Genomic DNA, 13,993 nt, shown 5'->3' on the forward strand with positions numbered 1-13,993 from the left:
GTAATTTCTCAAACATCAATGTAATATTTGTAATTATATCAAATTTTATAAAAATTCTACATAATTTATCTAATGATTAAATTTTGAAATTTGAATGTAATAAATAGTATCCACAAAAAAATTAAAAAAAAAATCCTGGTGAAAACTCAAATTGGATTCAAAGAAAATGCAAGATCACAAACTGAGGATATTGGGGAAAAAATAATAATAATAACAAGATCAACAATATTACAACAATCTGTTTGCTCCACATACATACAGATTAAATGCATGTAACATCACAAAAATGTCTGCAGGGACATATCAACCTGGGATCAGGTTGAAATACTTTGTTAGTACCTTTTGTCCACCAAGGTAGTGAACTAGAAAGTCCTCAAATCAGACATGAAACATAGGCTAGCAACAAGTGAGTGATTCAGTACTCTAGTACTGAGAACTGGAAACTTCTCAATGACCGGGCGACGACAGAGGCATTGGTGTCGAGTTCTCAGACTTGACTTCGGAGGACGTGCGATTTGTCTCTGCCAATCGGACATTCTCGATCATTTTTACTACTTCCGACATTTTAGGTCTCTGGTCCGACATTCTTACCACACACGCCATTGCTATCTGTAACATCTCAACCAATTCTTCCTCTATGTCGGGGTACCTCAGTAGCTCGACATCAAAAACTTCTGCAGTCCACTCTTCTCTAACGACTGAATGGACCCATCGGACCAGATGGACGATCTCGTCGCCGTTCGTGGTGTGGACAGGGGATTTACCGGTGAGCAGCTCGAGTAATATCACACCAAAGCTGTACACGTCAGAAGGCTGCGTTGCTTTGCGTGTATCAGTCACCTCTGGTGCACGATAGCCAGCAGCACGAGCTATTGGCGGAGCCAATGAGCTCATAATTGTCGACAGGCCAAGATCAGATACACATCCAAATTGTCGAGAGTTTAGGAATATGTTGGATGATTTGACGTTTCCATGAACTAACTTCCCACCATTTTCCATGTGGATACGAGCTATGCCCCTTGCTGCACCGATTGCTATATTAACTCGCGTTTCCCAATCTAGAGGAGTTCTACTGTCTCCTCGTTTTCCTGCATGTTTGGACACAAAGCACAAGGATGAAGCTTTGGTTCATGGACAGTAGCCCAAGCCCAACTCGGTTGCAAAATGTTAGATCATACATGACAGCATCAGCATCTTACATTATGACATCATCATATTCTCAACAGCTATGCAATACAAAAACTATATTTTTTAAGAACTTATAGAGAGTGCAACATCATTATCTAAAGATTCATTTATGATCAAGAATGAACAATGAGAAAAGGTAAAAAGGAACGATAATAAAGGAGAATTCAAAGATAATTACCATCATTCTAATATGTCACAAGGCACATTCGAATAAAATAAGTCGGCCGACAGGCAAGAAAAGCACATTGTAGTATGGAATATTTTCTTATTATAAGCACACAACACATAATGCCATAGAAAGAAATAACAGTGACTTTTAGCCTAATTTTAAGCAATGACAAGGTCAAAGAGATTCCTCTACCCCACTAGGATGTTGGAACATGGTTCAATCATCCACAACCCATAATTTTTATATACTTTCCCCTTTTGCTCTGGTTGATATAGCCAAGCTGGAAAGAAAATCTAAAAGGGCCTATTACCTAAGTGGGTTCCCAGTGATTGCGACTGTCCAGGGCCCATCCCGACCAATATACAAACAACCCCTTTCATGCTTTAGAAGTATTAAGGTTTGAAGCATCTGGCTGTTACCACCTTGGACTTGTTGATTCAACTGAATTATTTATTTAGAAGACTAGTTCACCACATTTCAACTGTTCATTTTCAATCTTTGACATTTACAGGCAAAGAAAGATTCTACTTTCAAGAAGAAATTATCTCCACAAGGCAAGAGTGGTTCCAAATTTTCATGAAGCGACTTCACAACTCAGAGATATGAACCATAGTGGAAACAAGCTTAACTAAAAAGTTCATAAACGAGACCGAATATTTGTAATTTGAAACTGAGACGATGAGTGCAAGAGATCTTACCGTGTAACATTGAAGCTACACTCCCTTGGCTGTAATAATCGTAAACCATAAGCTTCTCATCCTTGGAGTAATAGTAAGCCCTTAGCTCAATCACATTTTCATGTTTGATGCTTCCAATTACATCCATTTGTTGCTCAAACTCCCTCTTTCCAACGTTCACGTCCTTCAACCTTTTCACCACCACCATTGTAGCATCCTCTAGTATTGCCTTATACGCCGTCCCAAACGTGCCCTTCCCCAATACTTCAGCAGAAGCCCTCAACAAATCCTCCAAATCAAATGCATAGTTACACCCCTCAAAGAAAACCAACTTATTACTCGCATCTTGGCTACGGGAAATAGCTTTCTCCGGGGACATGTCCCCTTTTTCCAATTTCCCAGCAAAGCCATCCACCGTCTTTCTTCTAAGTATGCAAACAAGCAACAGAAAACCAAAACCAAGAAGCACAATAACAGAACCAGCTATTACAATTCCAAGCAAAGCCCTTTCACTTAGTTTTCCAACAGTTTTAGCTCTTGGATTGTGCTCATGAGGAGCCAAAACAATAGGAGAACTAGTAACTGTATAATCCAACAAAGATTCACTATTGCCCAAGAACACAGACTTTGGGAACCTCTGCAGTGATTTAGGCACACTGCCAACAAGATTGTTGTGTGATAAGTTGAGCAACTGTAAATTAGGCAAATTCAAATCAGGTAGCTCACCAGAAAAAGAGTTGTTAGCAAGATTCAAAGCAATAAGCTGATTTAAACTCGACAACGAACGAGGAATGCTGCCATTAAACCCATTATTGGACAAGTTAACAATAGTCAGGTTCCTCCAAACAGAGAAGTTCGCAGGCAAGGGACCTGAGAAATTGTTGTGCTGAAGATAAAGAAAGGTTAAATTTTTTAGGTTACCAAAATCAAGAGGGAAAGTCCCAGTAATCCCATTGGATCTGAGGCTCAAGATCTGCAACGCTGATAAGCGGCTCAATGTATTCTCTGGGATTGGCCCATGAAACCCAATCCCCGGTAGCCTCACTGAAATTACTCTGTTGCCATCTTCACTACACGTCACTCCAGTCCAATTCTTGCACACTGGATACTGCTCATTCCAATTCAAAGGGCGCAAATGAGCAAACTTGCTAGCAAAATCTAGCAATGCTTGCTTGTCACTTTCAAGAAGAGTTGCAGCAACACTCCCCTGGACTACTGACAACAAATACAAACTTCCCACCAAGAAACACAAAGCAAAAACTTGGAGCTTCTCCATTTCAAGAATGAATGATCTTTTTTTTCCTCACTTGGCTCCAAAATTTTCAACTAGTGTTTCAAAATAAAGAACACATATTTTGGCCTTGAGTTGATATAAGGGGCTGGAACAAAAGCTGGGCGAGGAATATATACATGTGTGAAGGTGAAAAAGAAGAAAGAATTGAGGAAAAAGCAGCAAACTCCAAGACTGGTGTCTGGAAAAAGTGGAGTGAGAGTCTGGAAATGGGCTTTAAAAATGGAGGTAGCAGGGTTTGAAATGGGGGGATTCGGGTCAAAAAGGTGTTATTTTTAAGGTGAGGTCAGAAGGAGAAGCAGAAGGTTTTTCTTTTTGTTCTCTACCCTTTGGATTTTGGGCTGAGCAGCAGCAGCAGTAACCATGGAAGTAGGAATTCCTTCTCACGGGAAACAAGAACTCAAGAGGCTACAGCTACTGTACAAGCTTTCTCTTGAGGACTGAGCACTTTGCTTGGGGAAACAAAATAAAGGAAGATCCAAGATTAAAAAGGTTTCATCCCCTGGTAATTCTTTATTTCTACACTTCCTTTTTTCTTTTTTCCTCTTTTTGTTTTTCTATCTTTTCATTAATTTCTTTATTCAATTTTTGAAAATCAAAATTTGAAGGTATTCCTTTTAAAGCAACAATTCAAACTCTTATATATATATAATGGTATTAATTAAATAAGTTTGAAATTATTGACTCGAGTTTTACACGAGTACTTTATATGAATTCATTATTTTATTTAATACTGAGTTTATTAAAATATTACTATAATTATATAATTATTATTTTTAAATAAAAATAATAAATTATGATGAATTGTATTAATAAGTCCGCGTCACATATTTTAATTTTTACATATAGAGTTTATTATATGTTTCATAATACATTTAACAATCTGCATATCAAATGTGTATAAGATGTAATACAGAATTTTCATGAAAAAACTCAATCCACGTGCTATGAGCAAAGGTAAGATATCAAATGAATATCTTGATATTCTAATGAGTAAATTGAGCAGCTTATAAGTTTCTAGGCCCATCTCCTTAATGAGTCATATTTTTAAAATAAAATAATTAAAATTTATATAAAATTAGAATGTCCAATAACTCAAGTAATAAGACATTAATAACTCTGACGACCACGTAAATTACTAAGGAAGTGTAATTGCTTACCAAAAAGAAATGTAAATATAATGGCGATTAGAAAGTAATATTTGTTTAACCAAAGTCTTCTTGTCCCTACTCCAAAAATGATGGTGGACTATAACATATATGGCTCATAATTAGGTTCTTTGACCTAAACCTCAGATTGCAATTATGGGCATATATTTTGGCACGAAGAGTAGGCTAGTGGGCAAATCAATATTGTAAAACGGAGCAATAAGATTCCCATTTATTAGTGTAGTAAATATAATTAGTACTATAGTTTTTACTTGAGTTTGATTACACTGAAGAACTAAAATATAATAATAATAACAATAATAGAATGTGTATTTTTTCATCTTGATTAAACCTTTTTATTTCATATTTCGTTCCACAATTGAGGATGTAAAATGATTTGGCTTATATTTTCGGTGTCAAGTTGAGAATTTTCAGTGACGAGAGACTTACATTTTCGTATTCAAGCTAAGGATTTGAAAGACATCATGGGATAATACAGTGTGCACTTTTTCATCTTACTCGCATATTATTGAATCATATTTCTATCCAATTCAATCGAAATCTTATAAGTTTATCATAGAAAAGATGTGTTGCTAAAAACAGTGGAAAATTTAGGTTACTCAAATCAGCCGTCATCATTTGATGTGGAGCACGACCTTAAAAAGAGTGTTTTGTATATAAGCCAAACGTGAACATATACTATTCACATTTTAAACTAAAATTAAGTAAAAGGTCAGTTATTTTATTAAATTTTTTGTAAGCAAAATTGCAAAACAACTAACTGGACCCTAGTCCAAATCTTCTAACGATCTTGAACAAGGTATGCATGAATTTGTTTGGAAGAACGACCCTCCCGTTGGATAATGAAGAACAAAGAGTGAATCCATTTCGATGATAAAAAATTAAGTCTTAAATATAATTAAAAATGGAGATAATCTTTTGTTCTCTTAGTGCATATGCATAATTAAAGTAAAAAATTGTCTGAGTTACATATATACTAATGTGAATTATGTAATAATTCAAGATTTAAGGGAAGAAATTTTAGTGATGAGAGAGAGGCAAGTGATGGCAAAAACATTAGCATATGATGGATAGGGTTTGAGATAGTGAGTGATGGGGAAAAGGAGAGAGGGAAATTGGGTTCTTTTGTTCCGTATAATTTGGTAGGGTAGGGTACAAAAATACCCGGTGGGGACTCCCGTATCATGTGCACCCTATTTATGTGGATTTTCAGTACCATACAATTTTGCTATGATTATTCCACTTTTGGATGGTTGTGATGCCATGCCCTACTATACACAACTAAGACCTATAGTTAGGAGCTTTCAACATATCATTTTTGGTGTACAATTCAAATTCTTTAAGCATAAATTATGTCGAGACCGTTGTTGTTAAATTTAATTACACAAATACATTTATTTTTTGTAAAATTATATGTATATTTTTTAGGAGGTGTCAATATAATGCAGCAGTAGTTCAGAGGTGTATGTAAAATTTTGTTAGTGTAACGTAGCAGTACCTTGGGAATGTGTGTAAAATTTCATCAGTGTAGCGTATCAGTACCTTAGGAGTGTGTGTAAAATTTCGTCATTGAACTTATAATTACAATTATAACCTCAATTGGTGTACTTATAATTTTACAAAAAGTATAGAATATTTGTGTACTTAAATATTAATTTCAGAAATTGTCATTAGGATTTATCTAATTATTAAACTATTGACAATTGACAATTGATGAAGGAGTATTATAGCCAAGTGACCTTTCCTTAATTTTATTTGGCTATTCTGGTGCATATACGTTGTGTAATTTGCGTTCCTAATACTAAGAGCACAAATTCAACATCACCTATTCTCCGTACAGGAGGTTTGGGATAGAGAAATGGCATTATTCTCATAAATGATGTCAAATAATGAAGCATACTAAAAAAAGGAAGATATTTATAAACCATTCAATTTCCTCATATGTAACGGATGTCGGATGGATGAGTACGTCACACACTTATTTTTAATCAAAATTAACAATTGCAATGAAATATCAACAAGATCAGAGTGGCGCAGCGGAAGCGTGGTGGGCCCATAACCCACAGGTCCCAGGATCGAAACCTGGCTCTGATAATGGAGTGGCTTCCAACCTGATCAAAAAACCCTTTTTCTTTTTCCCTTATTTTCGTTTGCTATGAAAAATTTCTACTATATATCATCAACTTCGCAGTTCAGATTCTCAATTTAGAATCATAGACCAATTCCAAGAATCGTAGAGTACAAACACCAAAATCATGGAAGCAAAATGTAACAGCCATTTTCACAAAATACAGCAAAATGGCTTTTTATGATCCACTGAGTATTATTGTTGAGGTGACACAGAAATAAGGCCACCTCTGGATGTAACAGAGTGAAGTTAGTCATATTAGTTTCAGCTTCTTTACTTGTAAACCTTTAGCCTTATCGTATATCATCATTTTATCGAGGGGATGGCAGATAGCTCGACTCGCCCAGTCCATTCCTCGCCTGGCTTCAGAGGAATTTGTTTCTCGATACAAGCTGCATCAACACAAAGCATACGCCTGTACTCGCCGTCCCCAAAATCAGGTATGGCTTTAGCTCTTCTATCCCATGGATTCCAAACCACTGTCACCACAATAGTTAGTGTTATCTACATATATAGATGCATATTGTTATGGATCAGTTTATTGGTACCTACCAACATCTGGAAGTCCTTCCTTTTTTATCACGTAAGTCCTCTTCTTCTCGTGATCGAACACTGCAACTGCATCTGAAGAACAAAGATAAGCGCGATCCACCTATGTACAGAAAAACCCTTCATAAACAACCACTCAGATTGGTGGAACAGAATTCTCTTTATCAACTCGAGTTCTGTTGTTCCAAACAGATAAATAAATCTTTAATCAACATTCCATTTGAATTCCTTTTGCTATAAACTAGTGTAGACAGTGTTTTGCAGATTAGTCATTGCAAATTTTGGTAATACTCAGAAAAATGGAAAAGAAAGAATATGTTACCTCAGATTCAAATGTCAAAGCATCTCCTTGCTCCGTGAAACGTTGTCTGTTGCGCAGGTTGTCAAGATAGTCGAGAGTCTCCAATCCCTCTACTCTTACCTCACTGTTAATTAAATTGAGTATCAGCTGTATTTTTATGATTGTAATCCTGAAGTAGCAGCATGCAGTTAACATTCATATCATAAAAGATGGCCAAGGACATCTGTTCTCAATGAATCTTGAAATCTGTTGCTTATCTAATTTTTGCCGCACTAGATATTTTGGTTTGATGGACCTTTCCCGTAACTCGAAATATTTATTATCCTGGTTTGAGGGATTCTCACGCTGTAGAACTTCGAATGGCGAATCTTACAATAGAAGGCATAACTTTTTATTTAGAAGCTCACCTGATATCCGAGACAGAGAAATACGTGTGGAAGGAAAATGAGAAACTAAAGGGCTTGCAGTTAACGTTCCGGACGCGTGATATCAAAATGAGATGTCCTTCAAAAGTCAGAAGCACCCTAAGACGGAGTTCGAAACTGGAACGAAAAAAATCTATAATCAGCTGAATGGATAAACACATGATGCTGCTTGATTTTATTTCCAGAAATCAAAATATTACGGAACACCTGGTAGCTCAAACAATCCAAGTTATTTCCTCTTGCAAGAACAATGGTCAATAGATACTGAATTTGGAGCTTATAGATACCTATGAGGCCAATGCTTGAGATCATCATCAGATGATTTAAGAAGCAAGTCAATGAATGTCCTGCAACTGGAATCAAAGGACTGTATAGGTGGAGGATTCTCATCAACAACCCACATCCTGTTCCTGGCAAAACCGTGTTGCTCCAGAGAACCACGGTTTCCAAACTTAATCAAGAAACCAGAACGCATTTATAAATCATCAGTCTAATGCTAAAATTTGGTCAAGAATCGCAATGGACGAAACATGAGACTGCAGATCAATTACAATACCTGTGGAAAACAAATCGGAATTCCTCCCCTCACTGCTGCTGGTGGCTTGAAAATTGCCTGTCGGTGAATAGAACATGTAAGGCGAAAGCATTGTGAATTTTTTTCTTTATTACGCAGAAATTATACCAATTGATTATGCAGGTTTCCTTCTGTTCTATCACTTTCCTCGATTCATTCAATTACTGTACAAATCTACCAGATAAAACATGCTCTTAAACATTGATCCACAAAATTCTTTCAGGCAATCTTGATAGCAGAAAAAACTATTAAGTAGATGCAAAATCAACAGCACACCTTACTACTAGTAAACAAAAGTTCTTCGCCCTTTTCGTTCCTCCAAGAACGAACCTGTCCTCCATGAAGACTAACCTGAAACGAAACAAAAATCATCACGATCCAAACTCAGATTTCATCCCCAAATGAAACAATCAAAAAGAAAATAACGTGAACAAGAACTGACCCGGACTTGAGCACCGCGTGGACTCACGAGCAGAACCTCAGGAATCCCTCTATCATCCTTACCGATTTCAATAAATGGTTTCAGATCGTCATCTGCTGCTGAACTAGCTCTCTGACTCCTATCTCCTGAAGAACTAGCCATTTCAAGTACATCAAACTCTTGAAACTGATACACTATGTTTGGTTTTGATTAGATGGGCTTATATAATAGTTTTAATTACTTTTTTCAAAAAATATAATTAATTAAAAAATAATATTTATTTTAAATTACTCACAACTAAATAAATTATATATATTTTTATACATATATATATATAAATATATATAAAAGAGACGTGATTTGACAATGAACAGTATCTTTCGTCTCCCCACTACCCAACATCAAATATATCATACTTATTTTATATTATCTCTAAAAACAAATCCAAACATACACACTATCTCTAACTTATTTTTATTTATCTTTATTTTTTTTTTCTATCTCCACAAAAAATACCCCAAAACAAGTTAAAAACAAAACCAAACGTTATGAAAGTATTTTATACTTGCTGTTCCCAAAACGGTTAAAGAAGCAATACAGTTACATCAATAACAGAAGCAGTTGAGACCCTTGAAACCTTTCCCGTGACAAAAAAACAAATTCCCTGTGAATGCTAACGGGATTCTACCTACCCACAACTCCCTCACTCTTTACTAACCGCCACTGTTCAACTGCAATCAAGACAATGATGAAATTGGTACCCCAAATCACAAACTATGATGAAAATGGGTAACCAAGAGTCAGTTTCTTGAACAGAAAACGAACAGGGGAGATTACCAAATAGCTGATTAGAATCTCAAGAAACGACAACTGAGCATTTGTCCTCATCAGGCGAAGAAATATGAATGGGGAACAGGCGTTGGTTTGAACCAGACCAAAAGAAACCCTTTAAAGAGAGTTTAGTCCATGTTTTGATATTGACCTTGTCACCTTTCTTTCTTGAATATAAAATGATGGAAAGGTCAGATCTTGAGTGCATCTCCAAGGGACCATTTTCACCCGTGGATCTTTCAGTTTGGTTTTGACTTAATTGTACACATGAGTTTGCAAAATCTTCAGCTTCAATTCTCAAGCTACCTGAATTAACTGTATTAAAAACTAGGGGGTAGGGGAGGGGTGCGTACAGCTGAATCTTTGCAGCCGCAGGTTGTAACTTTCCACTGTCCATAGGCATGTTATCTTCTATGTTCGTAGTGATAGTGGTGACAAGTTTATACTATTTGCAATATCTCAAGTCAAAAAGTGATCTTACTTTTTCTCTTTTCTTTCTTTCTTTCTTTCTTTTTTATTTTTTTTATTGTTGGTTTTGGGTGCAGAAAATAGAATGGTAGAGATGACAATTGGTATTTTTTTTAGTGCATTAAATACAATAGCATCATAATTTATATGCATTTGGTGGTGTATTTATAGGTATGGTCCACTTAAATCAATCACATTAAGATGATGTGAAAATTATAGGCTGTTGATCTAGGGTGCATCAGACAGCTGAATTACCATATGATATTTCACCAAAACTTTAGGAGAAGTCGAGAATTGTGTGTTTTTTTTGTATTACGAACTTTGATCTTTTTAATAGACTTACACAAAGATTATGCTATACTTTTTCATTCAAAAACTATAACTCTAATCATTTTAAAAATAAACACAAGTCATGATATAAGTTGAGCTCGAATTTGTCACTTGAAAATTGTATTGGAGAGGGGGAGATCATTCCCAGACACAACAAATGTAGAGATGCAGAAAGTAGATAAAAATAGTGACAAATTGAAATGCTCATCCATTTTTGTTGGTTTCTATTTCTTTCCCATTTCCCATTTCCCACTTTCCTTGTGGATAATAAAAGCAGTCGTACTACTTTGATTTTTCACCCTACAAAAATTCAATGCTTCAATCTCATAAGTCTCAAATAGGCCCATCATCTTGGGCATGTCAAGTTGCAAAAACTAGGTCCATTCTGGCACCCTGTGCCACTAATGCAAACAAAAAACATTAATATTTAAAGTCATTTGAATTACCGTCGAGACTGAAAATTTGTGTGTATGAGATTTCGATTGTTGAAAATTTGTATATAAAATCTAATGTTGAGATGAAATATCATTTTATAATAAGAATAAAAAAAATTAAATAAATATTAGATAGCAATGACTATTATTAAAACAAGTCAACGAGACATTTTTCCTAATCCCAAACAGTAATATTCATTAAACAAATATTTTCAATTCGAGTCTCACACTGTGTGAGTATCAATCTACTTATATAATAGTGGGTTGCTTAATGTTTTCGTATATTATGATGGATTAATTATTAGAAAAAAGGGGATTGTGGAGAGTTGCCATTGCACGTACTGAAAATGGCACACAAGTCCTAGGATTTTTGCCAATATTGTGTAGTGGGAAATTTTGGACTTTGTCCTCAATAAATTAAATTACTCCCTAAGTTGTGATAATTTCTATATATAAATTATTATTATTATTAGATAGTTCTCCCTAAGTTGTGATCGTAATTAAAAATTAAATTATGTAATTATAGATGTAACATAATTTTGAAATAAGTATAAAACTCATGAATATAAAAACAATGAGAAAATAATAACTTCCCCAGAAATGCTCTAACCGGTCAAATAAACTTCACCTAATTTGGACCTTAGGCACATAAAGTCTAATGTCCGTAGGTCTGAGCGAATGAAGCCCAATGGCCAATTTACTATTATAGATAGGTTAAATATACTTTGCACCAGTGAACTATGCATTATGTCTCATTTACACCCCTAAATTATGAAATGTAACAAAACTATAACTGACAAAATAATTTGAATTAATTTTACAAAAAATTCCCTTCTCACTTACCCTTATACTTTTTTATTCTACTTCCTAAAGTATGTTTTCCCCCAAACTATTTTCAGTGATCTAAAATTTTACTCACATTTTATTTTAAAAATAATATTTATAATTTATAATTTTTTATATATTATGAAACAAAAAAAGTATTTATAAGCTCAATATATGCAAATATATTTTACAACGTAGATAAATTATGTTAAAAAGTACATGTAAATATATGTCAATACATAATGCATATAATATTAAAGAAAAAGTAAGTTATATAATTTATAATTTTTTATTCAATTACATGTTCACATAATAAAAATATATCATATCATTACTTAAAAAAATATAGAATATTATTTATTAATTATATTATAGATTTTCATATTTTACAGTATATATATGTTCGATGTAATATTTTAAATTTGTATTGATAATTTATTTTTTTTTAAAAAAAGGTTCAATATATATAATAACGCAGATAAAAATTATGTAAATTTGTTACCAATTGTGTAAAAAATATAAGAATTATAAATTTATAGAGTTTATACAGATTCTATACTCAGTATCAAAATTATAAATTTTGAGTACTGTTTATTTTAAATAAAAAAAATATAATAATCATATTATATTTTGAGGAATGATTCCAACAGAGATATTTTAAGGGTGTAAATAAGTAAGGACATTTTTGTTATAAAAAAATTATTGTATATCATAAGGGGTCTTTTTGTTACGTTTTATAATTTAAGGATGTAAATGCACTTTATATATAATTTAGGGGTGCAAAGCGTATTTGACCCAATTAAGATTTAAAAGTAAAAATGAATTTAAATAATATTAATTTGAGAATGCTGCCATGTGCCAAGTTGAGAGGGTTTGACTTTTGCAATCTCGTACTACAATAATGATGTATTATCACATATTTTTTCAAATATCACATATTAACTCTTATTTGTACTTTTGATAATCATATAATTAATTAAATATATATCTATATCTTTTAATTATTAAAAATATGTTGAAAAATAATTATTTATCTTTTAAGTAATTGATTAAAATATTTTTTTAAGATTAAATTTGAAATATTAAGCATTCGTCACATTCTTTAATACATCTTTAAGATATTCAATATCAAAAAAGATTATCTGAAATTAAGTTATTTATAAAAATACAAAGAAACTAATTTTAAATAAAAAGATAAAAAATAATAATAAATTAAATTAATTATCTACAAATACTATTTTTTTTTAAAATTATAATAAATTAAAGTAATTTTATTCATTCAAATTTGATGAAATCAAATTAGAGCAAGAATTTCCTTTCTGACGCTCACACTTCCGCACTACTCTAAAAAGGCGGTGCACACGGCTGACTGTAAGTGTCATCCAAGACTAGGATGGCGCCGCTGACTTTCCAATAGTCTTTGGTGGCCCACTCCCAGTCCCAGCCTCCAACCCCACCTTCTACAATTAGTTAAATATACTTACTTGTTGAATTTAAAATTTTATAATTAAATTGATTATTTTTTATATAAATTCAGTATAATTATTAATATTAAATATTTATATATAATAATAATCAATAATTCTAATAATTATATATTAATTAATAATATTAAATAATTAAATTCAATCAACAACTATTATTAAAGTACGATACTTACTTTGAAAGCTTAATAACATTTTATATGTTGCTGAGATTTGAATCCATGACTTTAAAGTCATGGGGCCTCAACTTCGTCAATTGAATTAGATCTCATTGATATTTTAGTAGCCAATTTGGGGGGCATCACATGCTTCTGAATTCTTGAATGTTTGTCTACTATTATAATAGAACGACACCTACTACTAAAGTAAAATGATATTTCATACATGAACCTTAACTTTGCTAATTGAACTACACCTAATAGTGGCCAATTTGGGTGGCATAACATGTTGCTCCCCAATTTTTAGATGTTTGGCTACTATTAAAATATAACGATACCTTTTATTTAATTTGTTTGGCTCAAACATTAAATAAAAGGATTTTAAGTCGGTGATTGAATCCATTAAATTTTAAGCATATCTATGACAAACAGCCTAATTAATTAAAATCATTCATTAATCAAATGAATTTAAAATTTGTGCACAAATGACTTGTAAATTCAAATAGAAAAAATTGAACATGTGATTTAAAATAAATGAAGTTTAATATTCTAAATTGTAAGTGAATACAGA

General features: G+C 33.2%; 2 protein-coding genes and 1 non-coding gene across 3 annotated transcripts; 1 reads left to right on the forward strand and 2 right to left on the reverse strand.

Moving 5' to 3' along the window:
• LOC105164025 (probable inactive receptor kinase At4g23740) lies at positions 209–3,792 on the reverse strand. The gene is made up of 2 exons (XM_011082572.2): positions 2,056–3,792; positions 209–1,088 (listed from the first exon to the last, which is right to left on the reverse strand). Exons 1-2 carry the CDS (start codon positions 3,308–3,310, stop codon positions 448–450), a joined length of 1,896 nt encoding a protein of 631 aa, XP_011080874.1. The 5' UTR covers positions 3,311–3,792; the 3' UTR covers positions 209–447.
• Positions 6,517–6,588, forward strand: TRNAM-CAU. The gene has a single exon. It is a non-coding gene; the product is annotated as a tRNA-Met (tRNA).
• LOC105164026 (putative glucose-6-phosphate 1-epimerase) lies at positions 6,748–9,084 on the reverse strand. Its single transcript, XM_011082573.2, has 8 exons — positions 8,914–9,084; positions 8,748–8,822; positions 8,454–8,510; positions 8,185–8,348; positions 7,880–8,014; positions 7,494–7,596; positions 7,175–7,274; positions 6,748–7,101 (listed from the first exon to the last, which is right to left on the reverse strand). Exons 1-8 carry the CDS (start codon positions 9,052–9,054, stop codon positions 6,929–6,931), a joined length of 948 nt encoding a protein of 315 aa, XP_011080875.1. The 5' UTR covers positions 9,055–9,084; the 3' UTR covers positions 6,748–6,928.

This window comes from Sesamum indicum, linkage group LG6, assembly GCF_000512975.1.
Source record: "Sesamum indicum cultivar Zhongzhi No. 13 linkage group LG6, S_indicum_v1.0, whole genome shotgun sequence".
In the NCBI taxonomy this organism is placed as follows: domain Eukaryota; kingdom Viridiplantae; phylum Streptophyta; class Magnoliopsida; order Lamiales; family Pedaliaceae; genus Sesamum; species Sesamum indicum.

Excerpts from the sequence above, each read along its gene's own strand:
- LOC105164025 (XM_011082572.2), bottom strand. The coding sequence starts at position 3,310 with ATGGAGAAGCTCCAAGTTTTTGCTTTGTGTTTCTTGGTGGGAAGTTTG. Across the intron at positions 1,089-2,055 it reads TGTAGCTTCAATGTTACACG|GAAAACGAGGAGACAGTAGA; the intron begins GTAAGATCTCTT and ends CCAAACATGCAG.
- LOC105164026 (XM_011082573.2), bottom strand. The coding sequence starts at position 9,054 with ATGGCTAGTTCTTCAGGAGATAGGAGTCAGAGAGCTAGTTCAGCAGCA. Across the intron at positions 8,015-8,184 it reads CTCAAGCATTGGCCTCATAG|TTTCGAACTCCGTCTTAGGG; the intron begins GTATCTATAAGC and ends TTTTCGTTCCAG. Across the intron at positions 7,275-7,493 it reads CTTTGACATTTGAATCTGAG|GTGGATCGCGCTTATCTTTG; the intron begins GTAACATATTCT and ends TTCTGTACATAG.